This window comes from Peromyscus californicus, unplaced genomic scaffold, assembly GCF_007827085.1.
Source record: "Peromyscus californicus insignis strain IS unplaced genomic scaffold, ASM782708v3 Scaffold_23__1_contigs__length_62951481, whole genome shotgun sequence".
Lineage (NCBI taxonomy): Eukaryota > Metazoa > Chordata > Mammalia > Rodentia > Cricetidae > Peromyscus > Peromyscus californicus.
In genome coordinates this window covers 34,305,403-34,324,621 of record NW_026294534.1, presented here as the reverse complement: position 1 = coordinate 34,324,621, position 19,219 = coordinate 34,305,403, and the positions used below count along the sequence as shown (strand labels likewise).

Here is a 19,219-nt window from a genome sequence, read left to right as displayed (position 1 = left end):
GTATCCCTAGGATATCAACTGAACATGCCATAACAAGATGCTGTAAGACTAGGCACAAACCCTCATATCAAGGCTAGATGAGCCAAACCAGTAGGAGGAAAAGGGTCTCAAGAGCATAATTGCCTTCTTTTTCAACATTTATTTATTTATTTATTTGTGTGTGTGTGTGTGTGTGTGTGTGTGTGTGTGTGTGTAGGCCTGAGACTGCACCATAGTGTGCCTATATTTACATATAAGAACAGCTGTGGGAATTGGGTTTTTTCGTTTACTTTGTGTGTTTGGGGATCAAATTTAGGTTGTCAGACTTGGTGGCAAGTCCCTTTACCTGCCAAGCCATCTTGCTGGCTCCTCAGTTGCCTTCTCGATACAAGGCCTTTATATAAATTTTAGAAAATTCTGCTGATCATTAGACTCACATGTGTATGTGCTGACTAGAAATCTCCATTCGAATATCATGCAGGCATCTCAAAGCCATCAAGCCCATATTTCATGTCTATGGATATAAAAATATGCTGTCCTCTCCCTGTGCCATCCAAATCCATCCATCCAGCTAAGCAAGAGTCTTGCTGTTGACCACAAGTGACTATTGCTTTTACAATTCTCTAGTTAATCAACCGCTAGCATTTGTAATCTCCTTTCAGTTTCATTAAGAGAGTTCACTCCTTTCTACTCCCACTCCCATCACCCCGGTTTAGCTTTTCCTGAGAATTGCAACCAACTGTCAAGTTGTGTGACAGTTTTAATTATTTTGAACCCAACTGTCACAGTCATTAACCTCTGATCACACCAGTCTGTGAATATGAACTTACTCCGAAATGAAATAAAATGCCATCATATTTTCCCCAGACGACCTAAGTTGTTTTGATAGTGTGATGGTTCGGCTGCGGTTTGCTCCCCAAGGGCTCATGTGTTAAGAATTTTGGTTCTTAATATGAAAGGTGGTTGGATCTTCAGAGGAACTGAAGCCATTCTCCAGGGATGCCTTCAGCAGTTCTCACAAAGGGGGCTGTCCTAACTGGAGTCTGACACTGTACTGCTGCCTGCATTTCTGACTGATCATACCATCTCTTGCCATCATGCATACAGCAGGTATCAGTTAGCTTTCCAGCCAATGCCTTCAGCAAGTACCAGAGACAACTGGGAGATAAAATGGTTATTTAGGTTCACCTGTTCCAGGCTGTCATCAGTTGGCTTTGCTTTTGAGTCTGTGGCCATGATGATGAGAACACTTGCAGAGGAAAACCAATTCACCTCATGGCTGGGAAGCAGGAATGAAAAGAGACCAGGCCCTCACAGTCCCCTCATGGGCATACTCCCTAAACCTAAGATGCCATCCCCAGTAGGCTGTACTTCTATTTTTTAAAAAACAGATTTTTATTTTATTTTATTTTTATTTTTATTTTTAATTTTATTTTTTTGTTTTTTCGAGACAGGGTTTCTCTGTGTAGTTTTGGTGCCTGTCCTGGGTCTTACTCTGTAGACCAGGCTAGCCTCAAACTCATAGAGATCCACCTGGCTCTGCTTCCTGAGTGCTGGGATTAAAGGCATGTGCCACCACCACCTGGCTCAGATTTTTATTTTTCATTTATGGATTTTGTTTTAGTTTTTCATTACAGGGTTTCTTCACACAGTCCTGACTGTTCTTGAACTCACTCTGTAGACCAAGCTGGCCTCAAACTCAGAGATCCACCTGTGTCTGTCTCCCAAGTGCTGGGATTAAAGGTGTGCTCCACCTCCCCCCCCCCCCGACATTTATTTTATTTTAAAATTATATGTATGGGTATGTTTGTATGTGTATATGTGCACATGAGTGTGAGTGCCTGTCGGAAGCCAGAAGAGGTTGTCAGAGCCCCTGGAGCTGGAGTTACAAATGATTGTGAGCCACCTGATGGGTGTGTGCTGGGAATTAAACTCTGGTTCTCTGCAAGAGCAGCAAATGCTCCTCACTTCCGGGCCAACTTTATAGCCCCATTTCTTTTTTTAAAATGTACATGTAGGAGTGAGTGTGGCATGTGTGCACATGTGAGAGAGTGAATGGCATGTGGAGGCCAAGAGAGGCCACCCGGGTGTCCTGCTTTATCACTTCCCCCCTCATTCCTCCCAATGGCTCCGCTACGAAACCCAGAGCTAGGCTGACAGTTAGCAACACCCAGTGTTTGTCCCGTTTCCACACACAGCTTTAGGTTTACAGGTGTCCATTGCCATGCCTGGCTTTGTATGCGGGTGGAGGGTTTGAATACAGGTCCGCCCACTTTACTACAGCAATCACTCTTACTCACAGAGCTATCTCCCTAGCCTCTAGACTATCCTCCTTTTGTTTGTTTGTTTGTTTTCGAGACAGGGTTTCTCAGTTTAGTTTTGTAGTCTGTCCTGGATCTTGCTCTGTAGACCAGGCTGGCCTCGAACTCACAGAGATCCACCTGGCTCTGCCTCCCGAGTGCTGGGATTAAAGGCATGTGCCACCACTGCCCAGCTAGACTACCCTTCTTAATTGGGGAGGAAGCTTTTCTTATGCAAACCTTTGGGAGGACATCCAAGACCCGATGGAGCTCTAGCATTAGGCACAATGCTATCTGCGGCCAGGCCTTTGTCCAAAGGCTCAACTAAGGAGCTCACATAATCCTGGACTTGTCAGCCTCCAAAAGTAACAGTTTAGGAAATGTCTTTTCACTCCTCTTCCCCTACTGCTTTTCCCCTTCCTCTTCTCTTTCTGCCACCCACCCTTTCCTTCCTCCCATATTACTTTTTCCCCTCCTCTTCTTCCTCCTCCTCCTTGGCAGTACCAGAGATTGAATTTAGGGATTTGAGCATGTTTAGCAAGCTGAGCTATATTGCCAGTCCCTCATCTTCTTTTTAATTTTGTGACAAACTCCTGCTGAGTCGCCCAGGTGGACCTTGAACTTGTGATCCTGCTGACTCAGCTACCTTGGGTCACAGTCCTGTGTTGAGGCCTGTCTAATCTCTCTCTCTCTCTCCTCTCCTCTCCTTACATCCTCCACCTTTCTTCCTAACACTCTGCCTTAGGTTTCTCATGATAACAACATCAAACAATACGAAGTGGCATTCTAGGAAATGATGATTATAAAATTAATCAAATTATTGATCAAAGTGGGCACGGTAGCTCACATCTATAATCCCAGAATTTGAGAGCTGAGGAGGACCAAGAGTTCAAGCCCTTTAGTACAAGAAAACTGATTCACTATCATCTGTAATTCTGTGAACTTAACAATGGTGGCTTTGTTATTTTCCTTTCTCCAGACCTGAAACGGGGTGGAAAAAGGGATTTTCTTTTTTTTTTTTTTAAGATTTATTTATTTTATGCATGAGGGCTCTATCTGCATGGACAACTTTATGCCAGAAGAGGGCATCAGATCCCACTAGAGATGGTTGTGAGCCACCATGTGGGTGCTGGGAATTGAACTCAGGACCTCTAGAAGAGCAGCCAGTGCTCTTAACCACTGAGCCATCTCTCCAGCCCCTAAAAGTGATTTTCTTTAGAGAAAGAGAACATGAAGTCGGATGGATAGGGAAGTGGGGAGGATTTAGGAGGGGTTGGGGAAGGGGAAGAATATAATCAATATATTACATGGAAACAATTCAAATGAAAGAATAAATTGATGGTTGAATAAAAAATGATGCTCTCTTCTGAGTTTCTTTTGCAATACATCCTCTACCTCAGCTACCTGAGTGCAGGGATTACCACAGTGCCTGTCCTGGACCTGACTTTCAACACCAGGGATTTGTTAGCTCTTGAGATAGCACATGTTTCATCTTTGGATACATACCTGATAGAGAAGTTGTCTGAGCTGTTAAATCTTCTACCCTAGACCTAGAATGTTGAGAACTCTGTAATAAGGGAGAAGCAAGATGGTTTTGGCAGAAGGCTGTGTCAAACCATGTTCTCGAGATTAGCCTCCACATACCTAGCAATTCAGCCTTCAGTGTTGGGTCATTTTATGAGTTGCAGACTTGATCCAAAGCTTTAGAGTGTTAGAATCACCCAGAGAATGATTATATCAATTTTGTTGCCTAAATTTTCAGCTTCCGAATTTTCTAGTACATCAGAATCACCAGAGGTCTGGTTAAAGCTAGAGCGATCGGCCCTCACTCCAGACTTTGTGATTCAGTTAGGTTGAGGGTTGGCCTACATGGTTGTGTTTCCAGCAAACTCCTGACAACATTGAGCACCACTAATTGAGTCCTCCATGCCAATTCAGTTCTCTCTCTCTCTTCCTTTCCCTTTCAAGGTGACTCATACACAGAGTTAAGATGGGGAGTTACCACACTATGGGAGTTAACTTTCAAGGGACAATGACGGTGTGTCTAGATGCAGCACACAGACATCCAGTCTCTAAGGGAAGCTGGCATCAACATGAACTTGACATCTATGTCCTGGCCCAGACTGTGAACACAAAACATGTTTTAAGTCTCAAGAATTTTTTCTTTTTGAAAGACAAGGTTCTTTGGTTGGCCTGGAACTCATCACATCGCCCAGGTTAGACTATAACTTGCAGCGATCACCCTGCCTCTCTCTGCCTTCTGATACAGGGGCTACATGAGTGTGCCACAGTTCCTGCATAAGGATTTCAATCTTCTGGGTTGTACTTCCACAAGCATCTTTGAGTTTCCAAGTCACGTGGCTTATGCTCCTTGTGTCACAGATCCTTAGGGGCCTCCATTTCTTAGTTGTGAAGTGACCTAGGGTTTGGAATTAAGACAGAATTTTGTTGGGGAATATTATTTTAATTATTTTACGGTGTGTTACTTTTGTTTATATTGCATTTATTTAACTCTGTGAAGCTGTGTTACTTTGCCTGTCTAAAATGCCTGACTGGTGTAATACAGAGCTGGATGGCCAATAGCAAGGCAGGAGAAAGGATAGGTGGGGCTGGCAGGCAGAGAGACTATATAGAAGACAAAATCTAGGAGGAGATCTAGGAGCCAGGGAAGGAGGAGGACATCAGGGGCCAGCCACCCAGCCACACAGCCAGTCAAAGAGTAAGAGTGAAAGTATGGTTACAGAAGTAAGAAAAAGAAAAAGGCCAGAGACAAAAGGTAGATGGGATAATTTAAGTTAAGGAAAGCTGGCAAGAAACAAGCCAAGCTAAGGCCAGGCATTTATAGTTAAGAATAAGCCTCTGTGTGTGATTTACCTGGGAGCTGGGTGGTGAGCCCCTCAGAAGAGTAAAAAGACAACCAAAAATAGAATTTTCAACACTTTCCTAAATGGCCCGAAACACATTTCTCCCGTTTTGTATTATTCATACAGAGTGGCATTCTCAGAATTGATGAGTATGAAATCAAAATATTGGTCAAACTGGGAATGGATGTGCACATTTATAATCCTAAAACTTGAGAGGTGAGGCAGGAAGATCTGGAGTTCAAGGCCGGCCTAAGCTACATAACACGTCTGAAGAGCCTGGTCTACATGAGCTTCTAAAAAAACAAAATGAAACAGAAACAAAGCAAAAACCAGAATAAATAAATATATAAATAGATAACCTCCGAAAAACACTAAACATGCTCTAGTCCTGCAGTATCAATTATCCAGTTAAGATTTGTTCCTTATGCAGAAATACACAAGCACATCCATTTCATTAATATAAAAATTTGTTTTCATCTTTCATAAATGGTAAAATTGTATTATAATAAAGAGCTGCTTAAACACATTTTGTTATGATTTATCATCAGTAAATGTTTGATTTGCACACCTATTTTTATATCTATTTTCCCAGGGTTATACAAATTTTGTGGGCAAAACAGTGTTGCAAAGTAGAAAAAAGTTAAGAAGCCTTGGTCTAAAATACAAACACATATAAAAATAAATGAAAAAATAAGCCAATATGGTGACAAAGCAAAGTAAGCTGAAATTCCTAATTTGGAGGAACATACACACACACAAGCACATAGGCTTTCATGTGGAATGAATATTGGGTAAGTTGCTTGTAGAGACTCAACTTTTATTTTTCCAGATGGCTATGCTCACTTGTCCTAAATCATTTGTTGAATAATCTATCTTTTCCGGAATGATATGAAATGACAGTTGTATTTTTAAAACTAGGCTTTCATACAAGATATTTTCCAAATAAGCTCAATCTTGCCCACTCCCCCCCCCATCCAGTATTGCAAGGCCTTATTATAACTTTGAAGTTATTTTTTTTTCCTACAGTTCCAACCTTAGACACATCTGGGTGACAGTTGTCACCATGGGATATCTATCCCTAGCATTACGTCATCACATACTGCGAAGGAAGATACTTGAGGTGCTGGTCTCCGGAGTCATGACCCAGTGCCTGGAGGGGTTGCAGAGGAAATTTTAGGAGGGCTGGGTCACTCTGTGAATTTAGCATATCTCTGAACAAAGCCTACCCAGTGTGTTCAGAGAAATGATAAAGTCTGTATTCCCAAGAAAGAGTTGTGCCATTGGGTGTAACCCTCATGCCTTCATGACTCCTGTCCATTTTACTTCTGATTCCATCAGAGAGAATTCATTTATTTGAAATAATTGGAGTTTTTCGTGTTAAAGTCAACAAACGAGATGTCGTGTAGTGTGCTGACCAAAGAGAATGACCTCTTTGGTAAGAGGAGTAGATCCACTCTTCCTGTTCTGATCTGACCTAAGCACGGAGGTTCCATGCTCCTTATTTGAGCATCGGTTTGCATCTTCATCTTTACAAGGCAATTTGGGTACTAAGATTATTCTACTTCCAGACAAGTAGAAGACTACACCTGAGCAGTAATGTGACTCCTCTGTTTGTTCATTTAAAACATTTGTTTTTAATGTTTTGAGATAGAGTCTCACTATGCTGCAGGCTGGCCTGGCCTGGACCTTCCCCTGTAGCCCAGGTTGGCCTATAACCAGCAATCATTGTGGTGCAGCCTCCTGAGTGCTAGAATTATGGGCATGGTTCATCATACTTTATTTGAAAACTTCCTTATGTTGATCCCTGGATTTGTGGGAAAAAAAACCTCTCCTGGTCAGAAATTAATAACAAACAGGTATTAACTTACAAAGCTTATAAAGGGCAAGTGTTTATTTGGAAGAAGGATTTGCAAATGGAACAGTAGTGTGAATTGAAAGTAGAACACGCCAGTCTCCTAATTCCAGATTGGAATGTGGGCTTTATGATGTACTCCAACTCAACTGTGAGACTTGCCCTAATGACTCCTTCTAGGTTGGGCTGTGAATTACATTGAATGGTGGTAGCATTTCCCAAATCCTTTTTCCTATAATGGCATTTAATTTAGTGTTTTGCAGATTTTTTTTTGGAAGACTTTTGCTTATGACTAATTCCTAACAGTGTAGAAGCTGTGCCCATGTAGCAGCCTGGAAGTCACCTCAGTCATAGTGCTTTTATGACCTCCCAGATGTCACCCCTAATCCTGTGGAAAACAACACAACTCTTCTATGGTTTGTTTAAATCCTAATTTTTAGAAATAGTGTATAAATGGCATATGTTAAAACATTGGAATCAATGTCTTCGCCCTGGATCTCCACCACCAGGCCAAGAAGTGATGGATCAATGACTTCAGAAAGGTGAGTTCTGGATAGTCATGTTGAAGATAAGACAACACCTAATATCCTATTAGAGGTGAGTGGGAAAGAAGGATCAACTCTTAAAAGTCAGCACACAAGGTTAATGGGATCACTTTGATAATATAGACATACAGAAGGTTGCCAAGCTCGATAGCACCAGGTCAAGAATATAAATATGGTTTGGTGAACCTAGTGGAACTTAAGAAACACTTTTTAGCAAACAGCATGTGAAGAGGAGGCATGACAAGAAGGACTCATGATCACATGACACTGTGAATGTACAGCACTTGGCACTAATCATAGCGGTCACTGTACATCAACTGCTATACGTTAACTTCTTCATAGATCGAAAGAAAAGTGTCTGCTGACTGGGTTTCTGCCAAGTAAGAAATGAAAGAGAATAAGGCAGTTTATGACTAGTTTGAACATTGCTGGAAGATGAAAACAAGCAAGCAAAATTATATTTATACCAAGGTACAATTTTTTTCTATCCATCCCATGGTGCAATGGATTTTTGAGGTAATGTTCAAGAATATCACTTGAACTATTTTTCATGGCAGAAGGGTGAGCATCATGGTCATTCAGGGCTGAGTGATAAGCATAACTGTTAATTCATTGTACATCTGAGGTCAAGGAATAGTTCAGTGGTGTAGTTCTTTGTTAGGACGAATGCAATCAAACAAATGCAGAGTACATAATCACTGTGCTGAAAGCTTAAGCATTTGTTAGGCAGAGAAAAAGGATATATGTTGTAGTTGTCTTCTTCCCTAACAAGTTTTCTTGAGTGCAGTCTCCTGAAGGATTTAGACCACACTTCCTATTCATGTAGCAGAGGCTGCCACAATCTTTGTGCTGATTAACCCTCTGAGCCCCAAACCTATGTGTTTAAATGGTTTCATGATGTTGTTTATGTACAGGAACTAACTAAAAAAAAAAAAATCCCAACTATATTGGATCCCCAGCATCTAGCATGTGGCATACATAGAATAGATTCCATAAAAGTTTGGGGTTGGCGATGAGTCAGTGCCCAGGAGTTCCACATTAAGTCACAATTGGCTTTGTGCTGGAGAATACATACCATTTGGTGTAATCAGGCACAGAGGAGAGCAAGAGTTTCTTGTAACAACAACACAGCACCTGATCACCCCGTTGTGACTGAAGAGGACTTCCGTAATCCCTGGCTAGAAGTGTAGCCTTGTTCTGATGTCCATCCAAGAGAAAACATCCACCTCTGATTTGATGGAGAGCCTTCGAGAAGAGCTCACCTGTTTCATCTGCCTGGACTATTTCAACAGTCCAGTGACCACCGAGTGTGGGCACAGCTTCTGTCTGATGTGTCTCCTCAAGAGCTGGGAGGAGCATAACACACCTTTGTCTTGCCCCGAGTGCTGGAGGACTTTGGGAGCGCCTCATTTCCAAGCTAATGAGCGACTGGGGAGACTGGCTAGCATTGGCAGGCAGCTGAGATCCCAGGTCCTGCAGAGCGAGGATGAGCAGAGCAGCTGTGGAAGAACACCAGGAGCCAGTAGGGTGTTCTCTGATGATGAGCAGAGTGTAATTAATTTCTCAACCCAAAGTCATGGGATAAACAGGGCATATTTCTCAAGCGAGACCGAGGAGCAACACAAAGTAAGTTGGGTTGTTCAGTGTCAAACCTCCAAGCACAGAACTGAACCCATCCCTTAGTTCACAGTGGCCTCTGTCGGTGACAGCTATGGGCATAAATCTTCAGGTAGCACACTACAAACTAACTTGGATCCCGCTTCCACCCTTTCTTTGAGAGTCTCTGTCATCTTCCAGTGACTAGTGTTCTGGATCTTTTCACCACTGGGTATTCTGCTGTTTGCAAAGGGGTTTATTTTCTACTGCAGGAAAAACTCCAGGATATCCTCAGTCTTTTACGGAAAAAAAAGAAGGAAGCCCAGGCTATACTGAACCATGAGAAGGAGCGAGTGATGCTGTGTAAGGTCAGTGTCTGTCTATGTTTGGTCTTGGGTGTGAGCTACCTGGTGCAGTGTCAGGGAGAAAGGACCATTTTGCGTCCTGCTTTTGGGCTGCCTGCCTCTCTGTGTTCACCTAGGAACATCACAGTTCTGTTCAACTTCTCTCACCACAGGTACATTTACTTCTCCTTGTGTATCTTCCTTGGCTAGCCTCTATCTACGATGACTCTGATGAGTAGTATTCAAAATCCAAGCAACAGATTTGCAAGACAGGGTGGAAGCCATTTTAAAAACAAGTCTCTCAAATGCTTAGGGAAAAATTGCATGTAAATTAAAAGGAATAAAGCAGAAGGGACAATAATGGCAGAATAGTAGATTGAGGCATACTGGAAGGAATGCCTAAGGTTAGTCACAGATTTGGACTTGAATTGCCTAGCAGTTGAAAGAAAGAAATAAATGTTTAATATGGCACAGTGTAGATGTTAGGGCCATGGCTCAGTGGTTAAAAAACAAACAAAACAAAAACACTTGCCATGCAAGTCTGATGACCTGAGTTTGGACATCCAGAACCCACATAGAAGTCAGAAGGACAAGTATTTGTAACCCCTTGTGGGAGACAGAGACATGACAACCCCCAGAAGCTCATAGACAGGAGAGCCTGGTGTACACAGCAGTGAACAAGGAGACCCTGTCTCAAACAAGGTTGACTGTAAAGACCGATTACACCTGAGGCTATCTATGGTCTGCACACATGCACTGTGGCGCACACACACACACACACACACACACACACACACACACACACACACGCACCCCTATATCCTCGTGCAGTTGAAGTGAATATTTGAACTTCCCAGTAGACTCAGAGGAAGTTTGTTTTGTTTATTTGAGGCAGGCTCTCCCTAAGTAGCCCAGGCTAGCCTTGAACTCCTGTTTTTTTTTTTTTGTTTTTGTTTTTGTTTTTCCCTGTCTTAGCCCCTCCAAGTGCTGGAATTTCAGGTGTGGTATATCACTGTGCACAACAGACTTTGAGTTTTTTGTTTGTTTGTTTGTTTTGTGAGACATAGTTTTGCTGAATGATTCAGGCTGCTCAGGAACTCACTATGTAGATGAACCGGGTGACCGCAAATTTTGCATCCATCCTCCGACCTCTAGAGGCCTCTGCTTCCTGAATGTTGGTTTTACAGTCATGTGCCACATGCCAGCTTAGATCTAGAATTTAAGTGCAACTCTTTGTGTTGTATTTCAAGTATGTTATCTGATACCAAGTTTGTTTTTAAAATCAATATTTGTCGAATAATGTACACATACATCTTTCATAATATTCCTCCTTTTAAGTTTCATTTTCATAATTTTTCTCCTTTTAATTTTAATTTCAAAATTTTTTCCTCTTTTAAATTTTATTTTATTTTCTTCTGGTATAGTGGCACGTTCCTTTAATCTTAACACTCGGCAGAAGCAAGTAGGTCTCTGTGAGTTCGAGGCTAGCCTGGTCTGCATAGTGAGTTCTAGGACAGCCCGAACTACATAGTGAGACCCTGTCTCAAAAAAAACAAAAGACAAAATTTTTTTCCTTGTATTTTCAGTCAGTGTTGATTACTATGTGTCATACTTTTTGATTTTTTTGTTGCTGTTGTTCTTGCAGTAGAAAAGACAGTTCTTAGCTTAGAAAATCTGATAGTGTTGACTGTTGTGGACATACACACCTTTCAACACTTGACTCTTCATCCATCTTGTCAATGTAAGGTATATGTTATAGGAACGTTTCTGTTGCTAACATTGTGTGTGTGTGTGTGTGTGTGTGTGTGCGCGCGTGCGCGTGCATATCCAAGCACATGGGTATGCTCGAGCATTTCTGTGCACGTGTGATAGCAGGAGGAGACAAAGACGTGCAAGCAGGTCGTGGTGTCTGAATATATGAAGATGCACCAGTTCCTGAAGGAAGAGGAGCAGCTCCAGCTTCAGCTCCTGGAGAAGGAGGAAAAAGCGAACTTCAAGAAGCTGAGGGAAAACGAGATCCACCTGACCAAGCAAGTCAAACGCCTCAGCAAAATGATTGGGCGGATGGAGTTCACCTGTCAGAACTTGACTTTGGAGTCTTTTGAGGTGAGGCAAACTTCATGAGGACACTAGGGAAAATTAACGGGGAAAAGAAAATGCATGGTGGCCCGTTGTATTTCCAGCCATAGGAAATACATTTTTCTGCATTCATCCGAAAAATTAAGTCTGCCTTAAACATAGTTTTCCTAAGGAACTGATTTTCTGTGTAGGAAAAATTCTTGACAAGGAGGAAAAATCAAACAATGAGAAAAAAAAAAACTTGCCCAGAGATAACTATAGTTTCTTCTGGAGCTACCTGCCCATACTCAGCCTTGTCTAGTAATTCATTATTTATTTGTAAGTTGCTGGGTGTGGCCAATTCACTCTTCTCAAAGATCTGGTGAAGGTGAGCACTGGTGTCACGTAGCCTACAGGCAATTGTCATCTACAAAAACAGACCTGGAGTAGCAAATATTTCCTAATCAGATGCATGGCAGTTAAGGAGAGATGCTTGTACTAGAGTTAACAGGTGGCAGAACCCATGTGGTCCTGGGGCCAAGTCCACAGTTCCGTCTTTGCCTACTGCCTTCCCTAGGTACTGCACTCATTAGCGTCATCTCGGTCATAAGTCATGGGACCCACTTCAGCTTCAAGTTCATTCACGATCAGATTCTACAGAGTGCCATCTAGTTTTGTGTCTTCTGAATGACTAAATGACATGAAAAAAAAAAGAAACCATCATGGCCTTGGTCTCAGCTTTCCCTGAATCATTTTTCTTTGCTCATCTCTGGTTCTGAGACATGAGGTTAATATTTGGCTTCATTCTGAACAAGGGAAGCGGGGGGGGGGGGGGGGGGGGGGGGGATTAGGAGTCCCACTTTTCTCTGAGCATATATTGGCAGAAAGTTAATGATTGCTGGGGGTGAAAGAAACATTTTTTTCTTTCCTTTTTTTTTCTTTCGAGTCAGGGTTTTTCTGTGTAGCTTTGCACCTTTCCTGGAACTCACTCTGTAGCCCAGGTTGGCCTTGAACTCACAGAGATCCACCTGCCTCTGCCTCTTTGAGAGCTGGGATTAAAGGTGTGCACCACCACCACCACCACCACCACCACCACCACCACCACCACCACCACCACCACTGCCTGGCTGAGACATTTTTTTCAATGATGTAGCCACTAGCAAGCTGCCCATGTTCTGTAAATAATCTCTTACCCATGCGCCCATAAAGAACCCTAATTAAACTCATTGAGTTATCAAACAAACAAACAAACAAGTCATGTGAGTAGAATTGTGGGCATGTTGGGAAGAGGAAGGGGATGAATAAGAGGACAAGATCAGAACGCCTTATTTGCATATGTGAATACATCAAAATATATTATGTACTAGCATGAAAATGTCAGGATGTAACCATTATTATGCATAACAAATATGCTAATGAAGTTAAAACACATTTTTAAAAAAGACTTTTTAAGAGGCAACAGGAGATTGCTTGGTGGGTAAGGTGATTGCTGTCAAGGCTAACCACCTGAATTCTGCCCATGCCTGGGATTCATGTGATCGAAGCACAGACTTCCCTTAGCTTTCCTCTCACCTCCATATTCGTGCATTGGCAATGGACCTTCCCTCTATATGATAAGGTGCTATTTTTGTTTAATTAAAAGCATGGATGAGAAAAAAAAAGAACAAATTATTCTCTGCTCAGTGTGAGAAACGTCTCATGTTCATTAAAAACCATCCCCAGAAGAAGCCAGGCCTTGACTCTCCTGCCCTGTCTGTTACATCGTCTGTTACACAGGACCATGAAAGTAGATTCTGTGAAATGAGCATGGATTCAATGTTCGATAGTGATTGACACGAACAGATAGTAACCTTCTTCTCTTTATATCCTTAGGAAGTCAGAGGAGCCATGGATCGGTAGGTTTCCATCACGTCTCTAGTGGGTACCATATGGAGATCTGGTGCCGATGAAATAGGGATGATGTGGGGATGAGGATGTGGATGTTGTTGGGGAGAGATGATAAGGACCACCAGGTTGGACTAGGTCATGGAGTACCTGCCGAGGAGAGACTGAGGCTCCCTTTTCTCTTGGAAGGTGTGAGCTGCTGTTGCTTCAGTGTCCAGAGACCACCATCACGGAACTGAGCCTGTGCCGCATCACTGGGATGAGGGATATGCTGAGAAAATTCAGCAGTAAGTCCGCCTCCTTGTCACACGTCCAGAGACTTCCGTAGTTAAGTTCAGCACATGTTGTGGGCACCGCTGAGTTCCTGGGCAACTCCTGGCATCAAATATATTCGGACATAAGGCTCCCAAGGACAGGATCCTGAGCCAGCGCCAAGCACTGAGTTGCCAACACGGTCTACGCTTGAGCCAAGAGGCAGGGAGCCTTGCTTGAGGTTGTCAGGCTCTTCTTGATGTCAAAGGGTTCTGTTCCTGCTTTTGTCGCCTTGTTCTGTGACATGCACACACCACACACACACCACATACAATAATCCTCATGTGGAGGAGGATCCTGCTTTGTGAGCTCTCTCTATGTTAGGATAGAAGCTAGGTTAAATTCTTTTGTTTTAATTTTTTTTTTTGTGCAGGCAGGCAGTGAGAGTGATTGTAGTGTGTGTGTGTGTGTGTGTGTGTGTGTGTGTGTGTGTGTGTGTGTGTGTGTGTTCAGGTGTATGTGCCATTCAATGGGTATAGATAGAGGTCCCAGGACAACCTTGAGTGTGAGTCTTTGACTCTGTTTGAGGCAGGTCCTTCTAGTGGTCATAGCCAGATACTTTGGGGATGCATTTGAATAGAAACTGTCTAAGTTGGATTGCTATCCGTAATGGTAAACTACCGCCATTGTTCAAAGATGGGGGCATGTAGAGCCTGATGCATATTGGGGTACAGGGCGTCCTGCGGTTACCATGTGCATTGATTGGAGGGGTGTGTGCACACAGTGCATAGAGATGAAGTACATTATTACAAGAGGGTGTGTATGGAAAACAACTCAAAATCAAATGGGGCCCCACCCCAAACTTGACTGCTTGTTTGCCTGCTTCAGTGGGGGTAAATTATCCCATCAGGAGTCAGTGAAATTTTGAGGTCTCTCATGTGACTTCCTCACGGGTGAGTGGAGATAAAGCTCCCAGGAGCTCATCGATGCTTTATGACGTTGTCACTGTTATGCTAACTCCCACAAAGCTGCATTTGACCATGCATGGTATGGTGAACAATATGAATAGAATTTTGCTGTTATCATATGCAATGATTTTTGTAATCTTAGTAGTTAGTCTCTAAGAATTTCAATTTTCTTTTAAATTTGTTTTTTATTTAATTGTTATGCATTTATTAAATAAGAGCCCAGGCTGACCTAGAACTCCCTCTGTAGTCAAGGATAATCTTGAGTTTCTGACCCTCCTGATTCCACTTCCAAAGTGTTGTGACGACAAGTTTGTTTGGCTGCACCAGGTTTTGTGCGCTGCTGGGGATTGAACCCAGGGCTTTGTGCACGTTAGGTAGGCATTCTACCAACAGTGCGACACCTCCAGCCCTTCCTTCCAATTTGTTTTCCCAATTAAAAAAAAAAAAGATTTGCTCTTAGCTATGTGTATATGTGTATGCCTGTGTGTGGGTGCACATGAATTCAGGTACCCAAGGAGGCCAGAGATGTCAGATCTCCTGGAGATGGTATTTCAGGGAGTTGTGAGCTACCACGCAGGAGTGCTGGGATATAACTCAGGTCCTCTGGAAGAACACCATGTATTTTTAACCACAGAGCCATCTCTCTAGCCCTTGTTATTTTATTTGTTTATTTATTTGTTTGTTTGTTTATTTACTTGACAGAGTCTTGTTATGTAGCCCAGGCTGGCCTCATTCAAATTCATAGCAATCTTTCGGCTGCAGCCTTTCAAGTATTGGGATTACAGGCCTGCACCATTTGGTCTGGGTTAACTTTTAAATTATTATTATTATTATTACAACTACTATTGCAGCATTGGGGATTGCCCCCAGGGCCCTGTGGATGCGAGGCTTGTACTCTATCCTTGAGCTATCTCTGTGCCGATTTTTTAAAATTTAAATTATTATGATTATAATAATTGAGACAAGGTCTCAGGGAGCCCAGGCTGGCCTCCAGTTCACTATGTAACTGAAGAAGACCTTACACTCTGACTCCTCTAAGCTCCCACCTCCTGAGTGCAGAGATTACAGTATACGGCCTCCACACCTGGCTAGTTTCTATAGTGTATGTATACACACATGTATATACATACATATATACACATATGTATTTAATAAAACTATACTAATATACATGAAAAATTATGATTGCCACAATGGTTAAATGCATTAACGCATCGGAAATGATTTACATTTTAGAAGGAGTGCAACAAATGTTAATTACCTGTCTGTCTCCTTTCAGAACTGCAGAAATCCTGCCATGGCTAACAGCAAAGGCATCCTTGTATCTTGTTTAGGAAACCACTTTTCTTATACTTCTAGGTTCCTCTCACCATCATGAGTGTGCAGTCTCTTTGCACATGGGTCTATTCTTTCTGATAACTTCACTATCTGTAAGAAATGAGCTCAAAGATTCTGTTCTGTTTTTTTGTTTATTTTGAGATAGGGTCTCATTACATATTCCAGGCTAGCCTTCAACTTATGGCAATCCTCATACCTAAGATTCCTAAGTATTGGGATTACTGATATAAGATACCAAGTGTAGCTAGAGGTGGATCTTTTCTTTTCTTTTTTTTGAGACAGGGTTTTTCTATATAGCCCTGGCTGTCTTGGAACTTGCGAGCAGACCTGGCTGGCCTTGAACTCACAGAGATCTTGCCCCTGCCTCCTGGTGCTGGGATTAAAGGCATGAGCCACCACCACCACCAGGATGTACTTTTTCTTTTCTCAAGAAGGCTATCTCAGCAAATTCACTGAAATTACATTTAAAATCCTTTTTGTTGATTTTTGAAATAGGGTCTTACACTATAAAGCAGGCTGGTCTTGAACTCACTACATAGAACAGTTTGGCCTCAAATTTGGTTCTGAAACCAGATATTGCTGTGTATCCTTCTGACCACTATGTAGTCTAGGCTGGCTTTGGACTCATGCACTCTTGCTTTAGTTTTATGAATGCTACAATTGCTTGCCTGGCTAACACCTAAGTTACATTTAAAGAATAGGCCTAGCTAGGCTTGGTAGTCATGTCTAAATCCCAGCACTGAAAACGCTAACGTGGGAATGAACTGCCAAGTTCAAGTCCAGCCTGGGCTACTTGGTTAGGTCCTGTCTCAAACACAAATAAATAACAACAGGACTAGCTATTAAGAATTTATCTTAAAATGAATATATATGGGAGGTTTCCAAGGATGTCAGATGATTCACTCTTTTCTCTTCTTGCAGCAGATGTAACTCTAGATCCAGCCACAGCCAATGCCTACCTAGTTTTGTCAGATGATCTGAAAAGTGTGAGATATGGAGGAACCAGACAGCAATTACCTGACAACCCAGAAAGATTTGATCAGTCTGCAACTGTGTTGGGAGCGCAGATCTTCACCTGTGGGAGGCACTACTGGGAGGTGGAAGTGGGAAACAAGACTGAGTGGGAAGTGGGCATCTGCAAGGACTCCGTGATCAGAAAGGGGAATCTCCCCAAACCCCCTGGGGACCTCTTCTCACTTATAGGCTTAAAAATTGGCGATGATTACAGTCTCTGGGTTTCATCGCCTTTGAAAGGTCAACACGTCCGAGAGCCTGTGCATAAGGTCGGTGTGTTCTTGGACTATGAGTCTGGACACATAGCATTCTACAACGTGACAGATGAGTCCCTCATCTACAGCTTCCCATCAAACTCTTTCCATGAAGCTCTCAGACCCATCTTCTCCCCTTGTCTTCCAAACGAAGGGACAAACACAGACCCTCTTATCATCTGCCACATCTGAGGGACATGCCCTGAGCCTTCAAAGACAAGGGCACGGACCAGCCTAATCACTGAGATGGTAAGTGCGTTCAAAGCCTTCACACATCAGATGATCTGAAAAGAAAAAAAAAAAAAGAAAATCCTCCCTCCCTAAAGACTTCCCACCAACCCAGTTCTGCAATGAAGAGTCGATTAAAAATCTATTCAACACCAAGAACAGAAAGCTGTTACCCTGCCTTTAACCCAGTTGGTTACTTGAGCTACCTCGTGTGTGCTAGCCACACACCGTACAGCACTGTTACAGTCCTCTTTTACCTGTCTGTCTGTCATAGGCCAGTTTGATAAATACACATCACTTTTTTTTCAGTCTGCTTATTTGCTTTTCCAGCACTGTGCAGCTTGGGTTCTTATCTACCATGTATAGCTTTGCCTGAGCGGCCACCTCAAGAGTGAGCTCCTCCATCTAGAGTCGGTGACGGAGACTTAGGGCTCCATCTCTTCTGAAAAGCTACTTTTCCCCATGAGGCCTGGAGTCCTCATCCTCAGGAAGGCTTACAAGTTTAGAATGTTGTTTAGATTTGTTTTGATCATCAAGACCATTCATGTGACTATGATCTTAAGAGCCTAGAATTTTCTGTGGTTTATTGCAGATAAAGGTCTGATCAATAAACATATCGAGGTGATAGATGCCAAATGACTTGGGTTTTAGCTGAGGGTGTTGGCTGCCCTTCTGATACTTGCTAAGAGCCGAAATCTTTTAGTCACTGGAAGGTGGATGCTAGCCTTTCCCGTCTCAGACTGCCAGAGTCTGGGAGGACGGAAATATGTTCAGGTGAAAATCCTTTGGGTGGATCTCATATCACCTGCTGGAAGAGGTCTGCAGCATGCACCCCATTTCTGTGGTCTTTACCTTTGGCATTTTTCTGTCCATCCTTTTTTATAGAAATCTACCTTACATTGAAGAATGTCACCAATCATAATGTCACAGAAAAGACAAGCCAGCCGTTAGGACTTGACCACCACACAGCTGCCTAATTAAAGGTTTTCAGGGGGAAAATGCCATGGGTTGTTTTCTAAAATAGAAACTAGATGAGAGAGAGGGAGAGATGAGAAAGAGAGAGTGAGCGAGGGAAGAGAGAGAGTGAGCTGGGCATAGTGGTGCATACCTGTAATCACTGTCATCACAACATGGATGGAGGGAGGAGGCTCAGGAATTCAAAATCAGTTTTGATTACACAGCGAGGCTGAGGCCAGCCGAGGCTTCATGGGAACTTGTTTCATCAACAATAAAACAAACAAACCTTATTTACTCAGCGTGCAAGGCCCACATGAAGTCAGTAACTTAGGTTTGTGTTACGGTTCATATTCATCCCCTTCATCGACCTAAATCTATTCTCTCTCTCTCTCTCTCTCTCTCTCTCTCTCTCTCTCTCTCTCTCTCTCTCTCTCTGGTTTTTCGAGACAGGGTTTCTTTGTGTAACAGAGTCCTGGCTGTCCTGAAACTTGCTTTGTAGACCAGGCTGGCCTCAAACTTACAGAGATCCACCTGCCTCTGCCTCCCACGTGCTGGGATTAAAGCCATGCACCACCGCCACCCAGCTCTACTTTCCCTTTTACTGTGATACGTTTCATCTTTGTGCCCCAGAAAGGCAGGGAGCAGATGTGAACCAGACGCCAAATGCCAGAAAACACTCTCTTCTGTGTGTTTACACTTGTATTTTCATTCTGTCACCACACATAGTAGATCAATGAATGGGATGGGGGTGGCACTACTCCTTTACATGACCCGCAGATTTCTTTT

The 19,219-nt window shown here is 42.8% G+C and overlaps 1 protein-coding gene across 1 annotated transcript; it reads left to right on the top strand.

Annotated features, from left to right (window-relative positions):
• Nucleotides 1–8,740: 8,740 nt before the first annotated feature.
• Triml1 (tripartite motif family like 1) lies at nucleotides 8,741–17,440 on the top strand. Its single transcript, XM_052751610.1, has 6 exons — nucleotides 8,741–9,166; nucleotides 9,409–9,504; nucleotides 11,356–11,586; nucleotides 13,411–13,433; nucleotides 13,612–13,709; nucleotides 16,902–17,440. Exons 1-6 carry the CDS (start codon nucleotides 8,741–8,743, stop codon nucleotides 17,438–17,440), a joined length of 1,413 nt encoding a protein of 470 aa, XP_052607570.1.
• The last annotated feature ends 1,779 nt before the right edge of the window (nucleotides 17,441–19,219 follow it).